General features: G+C 42.2%; 1 protein-coding gene across 15 annotated transcripts in view; it reads right to left on the bottom strand.

The window, feature by feature from the left end:
- Positions 1–14,717, bottom strand: part of APBB2 (amyloid beta precursor protein binding family B member 2) — a 457,842-nt gene that overhangs the window by 24,171 nt on the left and 418,954 nt on the right. For all 15 annotated transcript variants that reach the window (XM_075567343.1, XM_075567401.1, XM_075567410.1 and 12 more), the window contains one exon: positions 1,514–1,628. In XM_075567343.1, coding sequence (XP_075423458.1) covers positions 1,514–1,628 — 115 coding nt within the window. The remainder of the gene's footprint in view (positions 1–1,513; positions 1,629–14,717) is intronic.

Genomic DNA, 14,717 nt, shown 5'->3' with positions numbered 1-14,717 from the left:
GACAGCTGTGTGTGCATACATATAGCACAGTATGTACAGACATGGCCTATAGCGCTCATGTATATCCGCTCCCACTCCACACACACCTTTTGTAAAGCACTGTATATACTGTGGGCTCTCCATTCATGTTAATTCACACTGATACACATACACACTCTTTCATCACTTGCTTTCAGGAACCTTTTGACACCTCCAGCCATAAAACACATCCACACGGGGGAAGGACCAGCACAGATAACATTCCAATAGACACTGTTTATAGTATAGCTTTTGCTTGCTATATTCATTGTAACATCGCCGGAAGAAGAGATCAGTGTATCTCGAAAGCTCGCACAAATAAAAGCATTTCGTTAGCCACAGAATGGTATCATCTATTTATTTTTTGATTATTGAAGCTCGGCTAACACGGTACTGATACCTCTACATGTGTGTATATATATATATATATATATACAGTGTTCGACAAACCTATACATTTACACGCCCCGGGCGAGTGGATTTAACCCCCGGGCGAGTAAATATTGGCCCAAGCAGCACACGTTTGGTACTAGGTGGCGAGTAGATTTTTTTGTGTGGCGAGTAGATTTTTTGGTGATTTGTCAACCACTGTATATATATATATATATATATATATATATATATATACACACACACACACATACACAAACACTAATTTATTTTCTCTTATGTGTAGGGTGACCAGATTTACAAAAGTAAAAACCGGGACACATTAAAAATCAACTGTACCCCTCCCCTCTCTGGTCCCGCTCCCTTCTCTCATACACACACTCTCCCTCCTTCCCTCCATTCTCTCTCTTCCCCCTCAATCGCTCCATTCTCTCTCTCCCCCCCCCCCCCGATCCCTCCATTCTCTCTCTCCCCCCCGATCCCTCCATTCTCTCTCTTCCCCTCCATCCCTCCATTCTCTCTCTTCCCCTCCATCCCTCCATTCTCTCTCCCCCCCATCCCTCCATTCTCTCTCCCCCCATACCTCCATTCTCTCTCTTCCCCTCCATCCCTCCATTCTCTCTCCCCCCCATCCCTCCATTCTCTCTCCCCCCATACCTCCATTCTCTCCCCCCCCCCATACCTCCATTCTCTCTCCCCCCATACCTCCATTCTCTCTTTCCCCTCACCCTTCTGTCTCTCTTTCTGACCCCCCCATTTTGTCTCTCTCCCCCTGCCCATTCTATGTGTTTCTCTCTCCCCATTCTGTGTCTCTCCCCATTCTGTGTCTCTCCCCATTCTTTATCTCTATCTCCCCATTCTGTATCTCTCTCTCCCCATTCTTCAAAAACCGTGACTGTCCCGGCTAAACTGGGAACATCTGGTCACCCTACTTACGTGCGACCTGCATCAATTAACACTTTTTACGCCAGTTGAGCCAGGTCTCATGGGCTATTTACTAGGACAGTTGTTCTCACACTGCTCTGCAGGGATCACTGGCCACACCAGGTTTTAGGCCCTAGGCCCCGAGGAGAGGTTTAGAACCACTAGGTCCTCTCTCTCTTACCTTAGAACAGATTTCGTGAAGACTGGTTGCTATTGCCTTTGCTGGCGTGTCACATCGGAACACGTGACATTTCAAAATTCTTGTATCTTTGTCTCTGGCAACATAAGCAAAGTCCCTGTGAAAACAAAATTTAAATCATAAATAAGAGTATACGGACTACAAGGCATTACATTCAATAACATGTTTTTATTTACCTCAGATAGATTGCTATTCAGACCTTAAAGGTAACACAGGCAATCAAAATACTTTATTCAGTACTATTTTTACAAATGTGTATTTAGCCGTCAGCTCTTCCGTGGCTCCCTATGCAAGAAAATGGCAGCCATTTTATACACGCCTATTGATAACCTTGTTGCAGGCCTCTCCCTGAAGGGATTATAAAGACACATGATCTGCGTGCTGAGATGCTCTTGCTCTTGTCATATGCACATAATAGGAATAAGCCATTTGAAAATGTAATTGTATATTTTTCACCAAGGAAACAATTGAAATATGCTGGACTGAATTGTAAATGAGTAAAACTGGGAGTGTAATAAATCTCCACACGCAGCTTAATTGGAAAGCTGGGTTCTTCATTGAAATTCAGGGGATGCATCATTGTGCTCATAAACACTGTAAAGCGGCAGAAAACGCAGCTCAGCATGTCAGGGAAGCCAGCTCTGAGGTGTTCTATACACAGGACAAGCCACAATGTACAGTATAAGAAGAGACACCTGTAGGTACCAGGATATTCACTAGGGAAAAATTTCAAGCAAGGGGAAAATAAACTAAAAATCGTCTCCTAAACAGGACATTGCTGTAATATATGTTACTACAATATAGGACACCACCAAGTATTTAGGTCTTCAACTCTTCATAACTGAACTGCAACACGTTGCATGTCCCTGCCAGGTGTGCTAGAGAACCACTATTTCATTTGTTTACACTCTCAGTTCCACATTTTTGTTCTTAAAGACAAAAAAAAGGAGATTTGAAGATTATCCCCCTTTCTGCTTTTCTCCCTCCATAAATAATGCACAGCGCTTGCTATAATAGAATGATGAATACATTTAGAATTTACCGTAGCATTACTATTTTAAGGGCACAACTAATGAGCGGGCTACGTACTATACGTTGGATTGTAATGCCGAGGCTATTATTAATAGCCATATGCAAGGTGACCCAAGCAGTCTGGTGTTGTGGTGTGGTGTGGCAAGGAATATCACGTAGGGACTCCATCACCATACACTATTTAAAGAGCTAGTAGACTGGACTGTACTCGCACAGCAAAGCCTGCATGTTACTGTATGTACAGTAGAACCACTGAAGACTTCACAATGTGCTGCTGGTCCTTTTTGAAATATTTGTTGTTAGGACATTGACATCTGTCGGTGGGGGGGAATTGATGGAAGGGTCTCAGTATTGCTCTCTCTTTAGCCAGGGATGTTTATCACAAGATAGAGTAGATCTTAACAATATGCCCATTTTCATCTGAAATGATCACCTGCAACTAAAATCTGAGCAATCAATTACACAAGAGCAATAGTTGTGTGCTCCCGTGAATTTGATTGCTAGACAATGTTAATTGAGTATTTTCTTCAATCGATACTGCTCTCGGGGGACTTGTGTCTACAAATATGTGATTTCCAGGAAACCATGGCAGGCGCTGTGGCTTGTACCGAAGTATCCAAGCAAATATCACCCCAACCTCTAAAGAGAAGCACTTGTCAAGCGCACAAATGTTCATTAATAACTAAAAAAAAGCATCTGCAAAGAAACCACGCGGTAGATACATTTCTTCCTTGATGACAATGCCATGAACATTGCAGGCTTGTCCTGTTACAATATATTATATCACAATTATGCAAATTGAGAGAATTGAACTAATTTGAATATAAGCGAAACTGAAACGCATATTGGCGTGGAGTCATCAATCTCTGTTAAAATTGAATTTATATTACAACCGGGATAGTTTACAGGGGACTATAGCCCTGGTCCTTCAACCAGCATGAGGTAACTTACTAAATCTCAATACAGGTTGCCATTGATCGTCAATGTGGCTATCTAGGCTCCCATTTAGGGGGGGGGGGGGGGTTAGTGGTAGAGGTTAACCCTTTGTTTGCCTTAGCAGTTAGTAAAGCATTGATAGCCACTAAGGTAGTGTAGTTGAATGTTAATCCCTTTATAGCCACCCTTGGTGGTCAGTTAGTCATGGAAACTCATGACTAGCTGACCACTTGGGCTACTAAAGGGTTAATATGTAGTAAAATGTGTTGTATATCATATTTCATCACCTATTCAATGTTGGGTTAGCTTATCTTGAAATGCAGTATTCTTGGTGTTAGGCCGGTTCCGATAAGAATCGGGAGTTATTAATTGGTATGAAAATTACTACATTTGCGGTAGTCATTTTGTTGCCGTTCCTTTTTGTTTTTTTTACCACGTCGGATAAAAATAAGTGTTATTTTTAGCAGTACAACGTTGATGACTTGCACCATAAAAATAATGTTGTCAAAAATACAAAAATAAATGTCCCCAACTAATTCTGATGACTAGGCCATAGACTTAATGCTTGGCGATTTGCTGGTGCACTTTGATAAGGTCGCAATTTGTTTTCTGGCTGAAAAGGGCAACTGTTGTCTGGCTCGCAACCTTGAGCAAAAGTTTGCACAGCTCTGCTTTCCGATAAACACGTTCTTCTAGCCTGTGGCTTTAACACCCTTCACAACCATTTACATGTTACCTTTTTCATGCTCATCACATACTTTGCTGTTAAGTAATACAGCAGAGTTTTCGATTAAAAATATGTATATAATTGTAGGAGAATTTCTGGAGGACACCGAAATGCCAGCATTGTGAATTCTCTGCAAAATGTCTTATAACTCATTGCAACTTTACAATGACTGGAGTATAGTTGCTCTCCCGTATTGTACAGCTAAATTCCTTAATTATCCTCTAATGAAAACAGAGTGTCGGCCTACATTTAAAATGCCATTAAACAGATCTTACATTGTAAAAAGGGCAATAAGTATATTAGACAAGAAGAGTTTGTTCACTGTACTTAACATCCAAGCCATATTACTACACAGGACTGAGAGTTTAAAATATATGTAACACCTCTTCCCCCGGCCAACAGAAGAGGGGGCACACCCAAGTGACGCAATGTCTGTCGGTGTATTAAAGTGCAGATGATGCTCAGTGGCTCTTATTACCTTGTATCTCAGGGTGTTGGCATCCGTGCAGGCTGGTGTGGTAAGCAAATGAATGGAGGGCGCCAGGAACTTTTCGTAAACTTTATTATTAATAGGAACAGTCCCATACATGTTCTTTGGAATGCTCCGAAAACGGGAAAGGGACTCTAAAATTATGAAGCTTCAATCGAGATTACATTCCCTTACATCACTCCATAAGAGTAACCCTGACCTGCAAACCCTACAAGAATTGAAAGATACCAAAATTGAACTAAACATGTTGTTGACCTCCAGGGCAGATAACGCGCTGAGTTGGTCTAAGAGGAAATTTTACGAAAAAGCGAACAGGCCGGATACTATGCTGGCTCGAGCGTTAAGAGACAGACAAGTGAAGTTTAATATCCAAGCTATACGCTTAAAATCAGGCACCCCCACGGCCAACCCTAAGAAAATAGTAGAAGAATTTGGTTCGTTCTATGAAACACTATATAATGGAGAGAAAGTGGCACATAACGCTAAAACGAGCGAGAAGCTGAGAGATTTCTTAGCCAGCTCAAAACTAGGGAGATTGACAGAGGTACTAGCCCCTAGGTTGCTCCACGTGTTCAATGCAATATTAGCAGGAGCCCCCATCCCCAGAGAGATGTTACAGGCGTCTATATCATTAATCCATAAACCAGGTAAAGATCCGCTGGACTGCAAAAGTTATAGGCCCATATCCCTAATCAATACTGATATTAAAATATACGCTAAACTATTGGCCAATAGATTATGTCTAATCCTACCCAGACTTATACACCCAGATCAAGTCGGATTCATTAAAGGCAGACAGGCAGCGGACAATACCCGGCTATTTATTGATCTGGTAGAATTGGCCACTAAAAATAACACACAAAGTATGCTGTTAAGTCTGGATGCAGAAAAAGCTTTTGATAGGATAGACTGGCCTTACCTGAAGGAGACGCTTGCGGCATTTGGCTTTGGGGATCAGGTGAGTAGAGCGATTCTCTCGCTGTACTCAGGACCTACCGCCAGGGTAATACACCAGGGCTTTCCATCTCTCCCCTTTCAAATTAAGAGTGGCACGAGACAGGGATGCCCATTATCCCCTCTCCTGTTCGCTCTATGTATAGAACCACTGGCGGCGCAAATTAGAGGCAACCCGGACATCTCAGGGTTAAACGTATATTCTCAAACACATAAAGCGGCCCTGTACGCAGATGATATCCTACTAATTGTTTCAAAGCCCCTCACCTCCTTGCCAAACCTATTGGATTTATTGGACAGATTCTCGAGCATTTCGGGATTTAAAATAAATCAAGCTAAATCTGAAGCCCTCAACATCAATCTCCCTAGACACGTAGAGAAGTTATTGCAACTGAATTTTAACTTCCACTGGCAACAGAAATACATAAAATATCTAGGAGTCCACATAGCCAAGAACACCAAAGACATCTACAATGCAAATTACCCCAACCTAATTCGGACGTTGATAGCTGACCTCCATAAATGGTCCTCTATACGAATATCCTGGATAGGTAGGATACATAGCGTCAAAATGAACCTACTCCCCCGTATCCTATACCTTTTCCAGACGTTACCAGTGCCACTCAGACTGAAGGATTTGCTCTCACTTCAGTCTGCAATCTCTAAATTTATCTGGGGAGGGAAAAAACCGAGAGTCAACAAATTAAATATGAAAAGATCTGTCCTAGCAGGGGGCCTAGCGGTACCCTGCCTGCTCTCATATTACAAAGCGGCTCAATTAAGCCAAATTGTTCAATGGCAATCCAGTCCACATTTAAAACGGTGGGTGGAATTAGAGAGTGCTGCCTGCGCTCCTTTAAAAATACGCAACTTGATTTGGCTACCTAAAACAGCACGACGATCTGCTGACATGCCGCTTTCCTCAATGACCAACTCGTTGTCTATCTGGGAGGCTAATAAGACTAAATACTCTCTCACAACGAGTAATTCTTCGATGTCCACAATTTGGAACAATCCCAAGTTCGCTCCTGGCCTTCTGGGGGGAGATGCATCAATTTGGAAACAAAAAGGTTATATACGAATTAAAGATCTGGAGGGTTACAATAGCAAGATTAAAACGTTTGATCACGTCAGAGAAGAAAAAGATATACCCCACTCAGAATTTTTTAGGTACCTCCAGCTTCGAGCATTTTATAACAAATTTGCCCCATACCCCCCCCTGACGTCATTCGAAAAGCTCTGTCTGGCAGAGACCGACACAAAGGGACTCACATCACAATTGTACAAGGAAGTAGTTGATTCTGCGAGCTTTAGACAGCAGCCACCGTCATTTAGAACCCAATGGGAAAGAGACCTGGGAGAGACATTAGAAGATGACGAGTGGAACGCTATATATATGGCCACGGCAAAAAGCTCCATATGTACCGCACTAAAGGAGAGCGCATATAAGGTCCTAATGCGGTGGTACCTCACCCCAATGAAATTAGCCAAGTTCGTGCCTGGATCCTCCTCACTATGCCCCCGGCAGTGCGGAGGATCGGCCGATCTGTTACATATGATGTGGTCTTGCCCGCGGATCTCCCCACTATGGGAAGAAATTAGACATTGGATACAGAGAGTCTTCGACCTCACTATTCCCCCAGACCCATGGCTATTCCTCTTGAATAGACCACTAACGGGCCTGTCCAAAGCAAACAATAAACTAATAGCACATTTTGCAATAGCCACACGGAGCGAGATAGCAGCACTATGGAAACGCCCCAAAATTCCAAGTATCCCAAAGATTCGAAATCGATTGTGGTTTATCTGCCAGATGGAAAAGTTGACGAGTCTAGTTAACGACACTGGCACCAATTATCTCAAAGTATGGACGCCTTGGCTGGCGCAGACGGATATCCCCGGGGTTGAGAGGAACACAATCTGGCTGTGATAGATGCAGGTGCGTTCTCCTTTAGGAGCGGAAACTCAGCTCACGACGACTACACAGACAAATAGACAGAACGCCTACAGAGGTGTTAAACTGGAGAGGACGCAACCCACAAAGAACCTTACTAGGAGCGGTGAAGAGACCTAGCACGAGTCGATGCTCCTCTTCCGGCCGCGCCACCCCTTAACCCCCTTCCTACCCACCTCCTTTTTTTTTTTTTTTTTTTATTGATTTTGTGTTTGTCAATTTGAATCAATCGTACTATGTGAATTATGTTATTATCTTTATTGCTAGTCTACCCAAAACAATCCGGTCGAGTAGGGCCCGAAAAACCGGGATATGTCTCACAAGCTGACATACGGTACTGTCTATAGCGGAGATTAACACTAAAAATGAATGTAATGTATACTGTATTCTGTATCACTTGTTTGGAAAAATGCAATAAAATTTAAGTTACAAAAAAAAAAAAAAAAGTTGGAAAGAGAAAGAAGAGATAAGTCAAAATAAAGTGCAAAAAAAAAAGTGCAAAAAAAAAAAAAGATTGGTGCCCACTACTACCTTAATTAACAGCACGCGCTGTGATGTTTCCGATGTAACAAATGACATCACAAATAAGGACATCATTCCATTGTAGGTCTATACTTCCTTGTTTACAGCTCCTTAAAGCGGCAGACACCACCTATCGCCTTTTTTTTTTTTTTTTACTTTATTTAAGAGATCCCGTTGCCCTTTCCAAAGCAGTTTTCTACTTTAAAATCTGATACTTTGTGATTTTAAATGCTTGGTGGCTTGGAAAATGGGCATTACTTCTCTTTTAACAAACCTGAACTTCCACTTCTTTTTTTTTAGAGAAAAGAGGAGGCATCTTAGAAGGTCACTTTCCCTTTTTGTTTGTACAATACAAATATACTGTCGGGTATGCCTTTAAAAATGGTGTCATTGCGTTTCAAAATATTATTATTTCTTTTCTACGATAAAGCACAAAATCACTTCTTTCCTATCACAATTCATTTTTTGCAGAATGTGGGGAGAAAATAAATAAATAAAATATTCCAGCTGGTGTAAGAAAAAAAAAAAAAAAAAGAGAGAGAGAGAGAAGCTTTCGACATAAAAACAACACTTTAGTAGAAAAAGGATTTCATGGCAAACACATCTTAGTCACTGCCAGAGGCGCCTGGAAGGGTCGAGTTCACATGCAGTGTCATTTCTCGCTCCTCATCTGGAATGTTTGCTCTGGTGCACAGTACGTTCCTATACTTCCACATTTAGTAATGAACCCTATAATAATTACAAGGCAATTCATCCAAGAAAATTTCATTGCATGCAAACTCTTGAGCCATAAAATGTCAATTAAGCAAATAATTTGCAATGAGCAAAATAGAATGACTTTGGGATTATTTCCCATTGTTGGTTCTATATATGCTTCTCTACACAGACTTGTCTCAGACATGCAAAAGCATCACAAGTGGTATTTTTATTTTCTCTAAGCATGCAAATCTGAAATGCACACTCAGCCTAATGTCACAGCAAAAAGAGGGAAACCAAGATCATGCCCCAGGATCTAGATAAACTTCCAGACTGGCTATTTTGAGATTAAAAAGGCACTAATAGTTATTAAGAATATCAATGTATTAAAGGCAATTTGGAGGAAAATTGGCACAAAGCGGCACATTTATCAAGTGCCGGGCGGGTTAGCGCACCCGTTCCAGCGTCAAAGTATATGGGAGTTACGGATGGGGGCAATAACCCTTACTGGCACTTCATAAATGTGCCCTAGAGAGTGGCATTTTCATTTTGCACTTAGCGTCAATGAATCAAGCACTTTGCTCCAATTTTTGCCCTGTGTGTGTGAGCTTGCGATTAACGGAGTGTCAAAAGCGGAGGTTCAATAGGCACTGCGTGACCGAGTACAATGGTATATATCAAATCCTGCCCCTCTGTGTGTTACTCTTCTCCCTACAAACTGCGTAAAAAAATACGGCAAGTCTGATGTGGCATAAGCCATATTGTTTACAAATCTGCACCAGATATGTAAGAAACTGGAGCAACACGCTTTTTACATATGACACACATTGGAGCACAAAAGGGGCAGCGTGTCAACACAAGTTTCAGTGTGGTGATCCCCTTAGTGCTAATTTTGTCCTACTTGTGTCATTACATTGATATGGGGAAACGTTTTTTGACGTAAAAAGAGGGGAGTGATGAAAGGAGCCGTTCCTCCTAGGACCAAAGGGAACCAAAAGCAGTGACATTAAAATAAATGTAGAAAGTGTGCGGTATAGGTAGCACTACCTTTAATGAAAAAGTATGTTTGTTTGGTGGGTGCAAAGGGAACAGTGGGGAGACCCCCAATCTCCCCCAAATACAATGTAGATTACAGTGAGTGTTCCCAGCACTCCAAGAAAGGTACGTGACACGTTTTAAAAAAAGGAATCAATATGTATTGACAAAACAATGGCAGTAACAACACGATATGATGCAATGGGCGATGCAGGATAAACGAAAGTACAAGCGTGGTCTAAAGCGTAAGGGGGAGGGAAGGGAGAGGGAGGGGGGAAAGGTGAATACACAGACAAGGAAAGGAAGTGAAAAATAACAAAGGAGTTTATACAGTATAACATGAGAGAGAATATGCAGGGGGCAACATTAACATTTCAGGCTCCACAGCCCCTTCTAATGGCCCATTGCCACAGTCCCCCACAAGAGGGACTATGGTACTTCCCAACGCTCTCACTTCCAACACTACCCTCTAAGTAAAAACAATAAGCGATACAACAGCGCTGATAATTTATAATATGCTATGTAGTGGATTACTACTGTGTTAGGATAAGCCACATAAGTTAAATCTTTAACAGTATACTGTAGACAACACAAAATGTAACACTGTACTACAGATAGAGAAGATCACAGCCAGGTCTTACCATAGATCTCATATAGCCTATCATTATAGTGACTGATTCATTTATATATCTATCTATGGACTAGCTATATGACCATAATTGCTTATGCTGGTGTGGATCCCTGTATTGTTGAACCTCTGCAAATGTGGTTAATTTAACCTGTTGCTCTATACCTCATGATATCTTTACTTTTATTACTGTGACTGTGATCTTCTCTATCGGTAGTACAGTGTTACATTTGGTGTTGTCTACAGTATACTGTTAAAGATTTAACTTATGTGGCTTATCCCAACACAGTAGTAATTCACTACATACTGTAGCATATTATAAATTATCAGCGCTGTTTTATCGCTTATTGTTTTTACTTAGAGGGTAGTGTTGGAAGTGAGTGTTGGGAAGTACCATAGTCCCTCTTGTGGGGGACTGTGGGAATGGGCCATTAGAAGGGGCTGTGGACCCCAAAACTTTAACGTTGCCCCCTGCATAATCTCTAGGTATATACCATGAGCCCGCCTCTTCTGGTTTGTGATGAGGGGCAGTGCAACATTTACTCAGTCCTGCTCTGGAGGAGAAAGACAGCAGTAGAGCTGTGAGTCTCTCCCATCCTGGATGAGCGTGCTCACCCTCAGTCCTGAGGGGCTGGGGGAACATCTGATCTAAGAGAGGAGACCCTGTACTAGCTGGGGTCAAGCATCATCCAGAGGCCTGGAGCCTCTGAGACTTTGCACCGCTGTAAGATCATCATGCAGTGACTGCTCAAATAAAGATCCCCTTGTTCTATTATACACCTGTCTGGACTGAGTCAGTGAGGTGTGTGAAAGTGCTTCAGAGGGAACTGCTCCTGGTACTTCCAGGATACCCACTGAAGCTGGAGGAGGGGTGGGGAGGAGGGGGAAACAGTGCTACAACAGTATTCGTGCAACAGGTGTGAATTCCTAAGTTTCTCTCAAGTTTAAATATATGATCAATGGTGGCTATTTTTAAGAGACCCTGTAAATTTTGTTTTTATCAAATGGATAAGCTAAAGCAACATGTAAAACAAAACGGAGCTGGCTAACGAAAAAAAAGTGAAGGAAACCCAATATTTCAATGTGTTAGGCCAATGTTTCCCAACCGGGATTCATGTTGTGTGTGTCTCTCATGTTGGGGTGGTGTGGCAAAGTAGAGGAGGAAGAAGCATGGGTAGTAGAGATGTGAGGCTGGCTCTGAGTGTGTGTCAGTGTGTCTGTCCTGTGTCAGTGTGTCTGTCCTGTGTGTATTTGTTCTATCTTGTTGTGTGTGTTTCTCCTGTGACTGTCTGTGTCTTCTGTGACTCTGCTTGTCCTTGTCCTGTTTCTTCTGTTACTGATTGTCCTGTTGTGGGGGTGCTTCAGCAACTAAGCACGGTGATTAGGGTCACCTTGAGAGAAAAAAGTTTGAGAACGACTGGTGTAGGCTATAGTAAAAAACAAAAAAACATTAAGTAATAACAAAGAAAACATAAGTAACCTCCCTAACAATTTATAAAAAAAAAGTTAACAATTTCCTTGAACACTGACATTTTTATAAACTCCATCATTTCTTAATATAGCTTTCTTCCTTCTCAAGGCTATTGTCCACAATGGGGCAGAGGTTTACATGTATCATGTACAATACATGATTTGGAAATTTGTTGCCCTCAATTATGTGTAGCCCTGGTAAGAAATCGGGCTATATGTCTTTCCTCCTTCTGGTATAAGCCCTGGTAAGGGCAGGCTGCCAGAAGTTATCATGGGTTTCCCCCACTTCAAGCACTGCTCTGAGTGGTGGAGGTAGGTCACCTGACCCTGTGTCTAAGGCAAGAGACACAGGGGAGGAGCCTGCTAAAATCATAAAGAGCAGGGCACTGCATATTTAGTGTGTCATTCTAGCTAGTGTGTTCGGTTGCAGAGGACTCTGTGACTGAGTAGAGGTGTACAGTTGGAGAAGCCAGCCACCTATGAGTAGAGCTGATGGAAGTATAGTCAGGGAGGTGGACCAATTCCTCTCACCCTGTTTAGGGGGTGAGGGAAGAGCTAGCCCCACCCTGGGTGCCCTTGGCCTGGGGTGGTGGGAGGGGAAAAGAGACCATCCTGAGGGAGAGCGGTCTGGAGGAGCTAAACCTGTACTTGCCTGACGTACTGCTGCTGTTGTTGCTGTGTTTACTGCTGCTGCTGGGTGAATAAAGACCTGCTGCTTTTAAGAAAGAGCTATCGTGTGAGACTGGAATCTCTCTTCCCTGAGTGGGAATTCTCTGGAAGGGTTCCACCCCGCATCCCAGGGGCTTACCAGAGATGGAGGCGCTGCACCACTAAATGAGACGAAGGCATTCACCCCAGAAACCTGATCCTGTCATCCCCCATACCATCGTGGGAATATATGGAACATATGGAATTTTGTTTGGTTTTGACCTGTGCTGCTTGCTTCTCATTTGCATTATACGTGAGGCAGAGGAGATCATAGAAAGAGAGATCTTGGAGATGTAGATCACCAGGCTGATTATTACATTGTAGGTACAAAAAAAAAAATCAATGCTTTGGTTTATTAAAAAAACAATTTACTATTGAATATGTCCCATGCTGGGAGCTTGTATATCACTAACACTAAATTGTGCTTTCTTATAGAAAATGTAAAAAAAAAAAAAAAACACAAGCTTAAGCCTTTGGGGGTCATGCAGACATGACCTTTCTCTGCCTCATGACAACTCAGACAGGGAGATTAATCACTGCTGTCCTATTGATTTTGTTGCACAGCCCTTTGTGGGGTCTGACTGCTGATGGTTCTGTTAAAATATAACATAACAATCTAGGAAAAGCCCAGGCCTATGGGGTGTCTACATTAAAGCTGTGCACACATGTCAGCAGTGTTTACCAAAGGTCAGTGAAAGAATAAAGATGATGAATACTTAGCATGCTTTACCATTCTCAACACGTTAAATGAACACATTGGAGGATCTTGGTCCTTGTGCCGTTTAAAAATGCCAGAGAGATGCTCCTAAATGTGCTCATTCACAGCAAGGGGACAAGATATGGTGAACATATAACAACAATACTCCTTGTAATCCACGTTTCTTTCTTGTAGAAAAGATGTTAACACAGTGAGAGGCCACAATGAATTACAAAAGTGTTAAAAGTGGTTTCCTGTAATAAAAGGCTAAATAAAGTTTTATACAGTATATATATATATATATATATATATATATATATATATATACATATATATATAAAAATATATGTGTATATATATATATATATATATATATATATATATATATATATATATATATATATTACGTTATGGTGAGATTCGGGTTTTCAAACTCACCTGCCCTTTCTGCTCACTGTGACCATTTTGGGTACTGGCAGCCTGCTATATAAGGCTAGTGGGAGTCGCCGAGAAAAGTTATATCGTTTGCAGCTCTTGTTGGTCTTTGCAGTCACACTTTACCCTTTTGGCTGTTTTGATTCCCCTGTTGCTAACCCCGGGACCGTGACCCCGACCTCACTGTTTTCTGCCTGCCCTGACCTCTGGCTGTCTCCTGGAATTTGCAACTCTGCCGCTAGCCCTGACCCCTGTCTGCTTACCGACTACGGATACTCTTACAGGACTCTGTCCCTGGCCTCTGGTCGGTTATTCTGCATTCCTACCTCAGCCCTGCGGGTCCGCTTCCTGATTTGAGACGAGCACCGTCACACAGATGGTGTCTGTATGTAACGCAGTGGCTGAGTCTGTGAGAACCTGCCGACAGGCTGGCTGACAACCAGGTAGACAGAAAGTTCTGAACAGGAGAAGCAGTAGTTTTGCATGACGGATCCCCAGTGGAGAAACAGGAAACCACCTCGTAGCAAAACTGCTCGACTCCATCCATTGTGTGATGATGATGTCACTTGCGTCCAATGACATTCGCCCAACGCGTTTTCGTTGCTTGTACAGCTACTTTCTCAGGGGAAATATTGATGAAAACAATGACAAGGAGCGGGGCTTAAATGAACTGAGGTAACTTGACAACGAAACGGGCCAATCAAAAGGAGACCCGCTGAACCAATAGACACTTCAGAATATACAGTACACTGAAAATTCATATCAGTATTGTGACTGGTAACATACCACAAAATTACAGATTAAGTGATATGAAACAAATATAAATAACAGATCAATACCGCATACGGTGAATCATCCCATTAAACGCTCGCTCTACCAGGAGCTTTTTGCTGTCCTGGCAG

The sequence above is a fragment of the Ascaphus truei genome, chromosome 1, assembly GCF_040206685.1.
Source record: "Ascaphus truei isolate aAscTru1 chromosome 1, aAscTru1.hap1, whole genome shotgun sequence".
NCBI lineage: Eukaryota > Metazoa > Chordata > Amphibia > Anura > Ascaphidae > Ascaphus > Ascaphus truei.
Note: the sequence above shows the minus strand (reverse complement) of the source record. Positions and strands in the feature narration are given on the sequence as shown.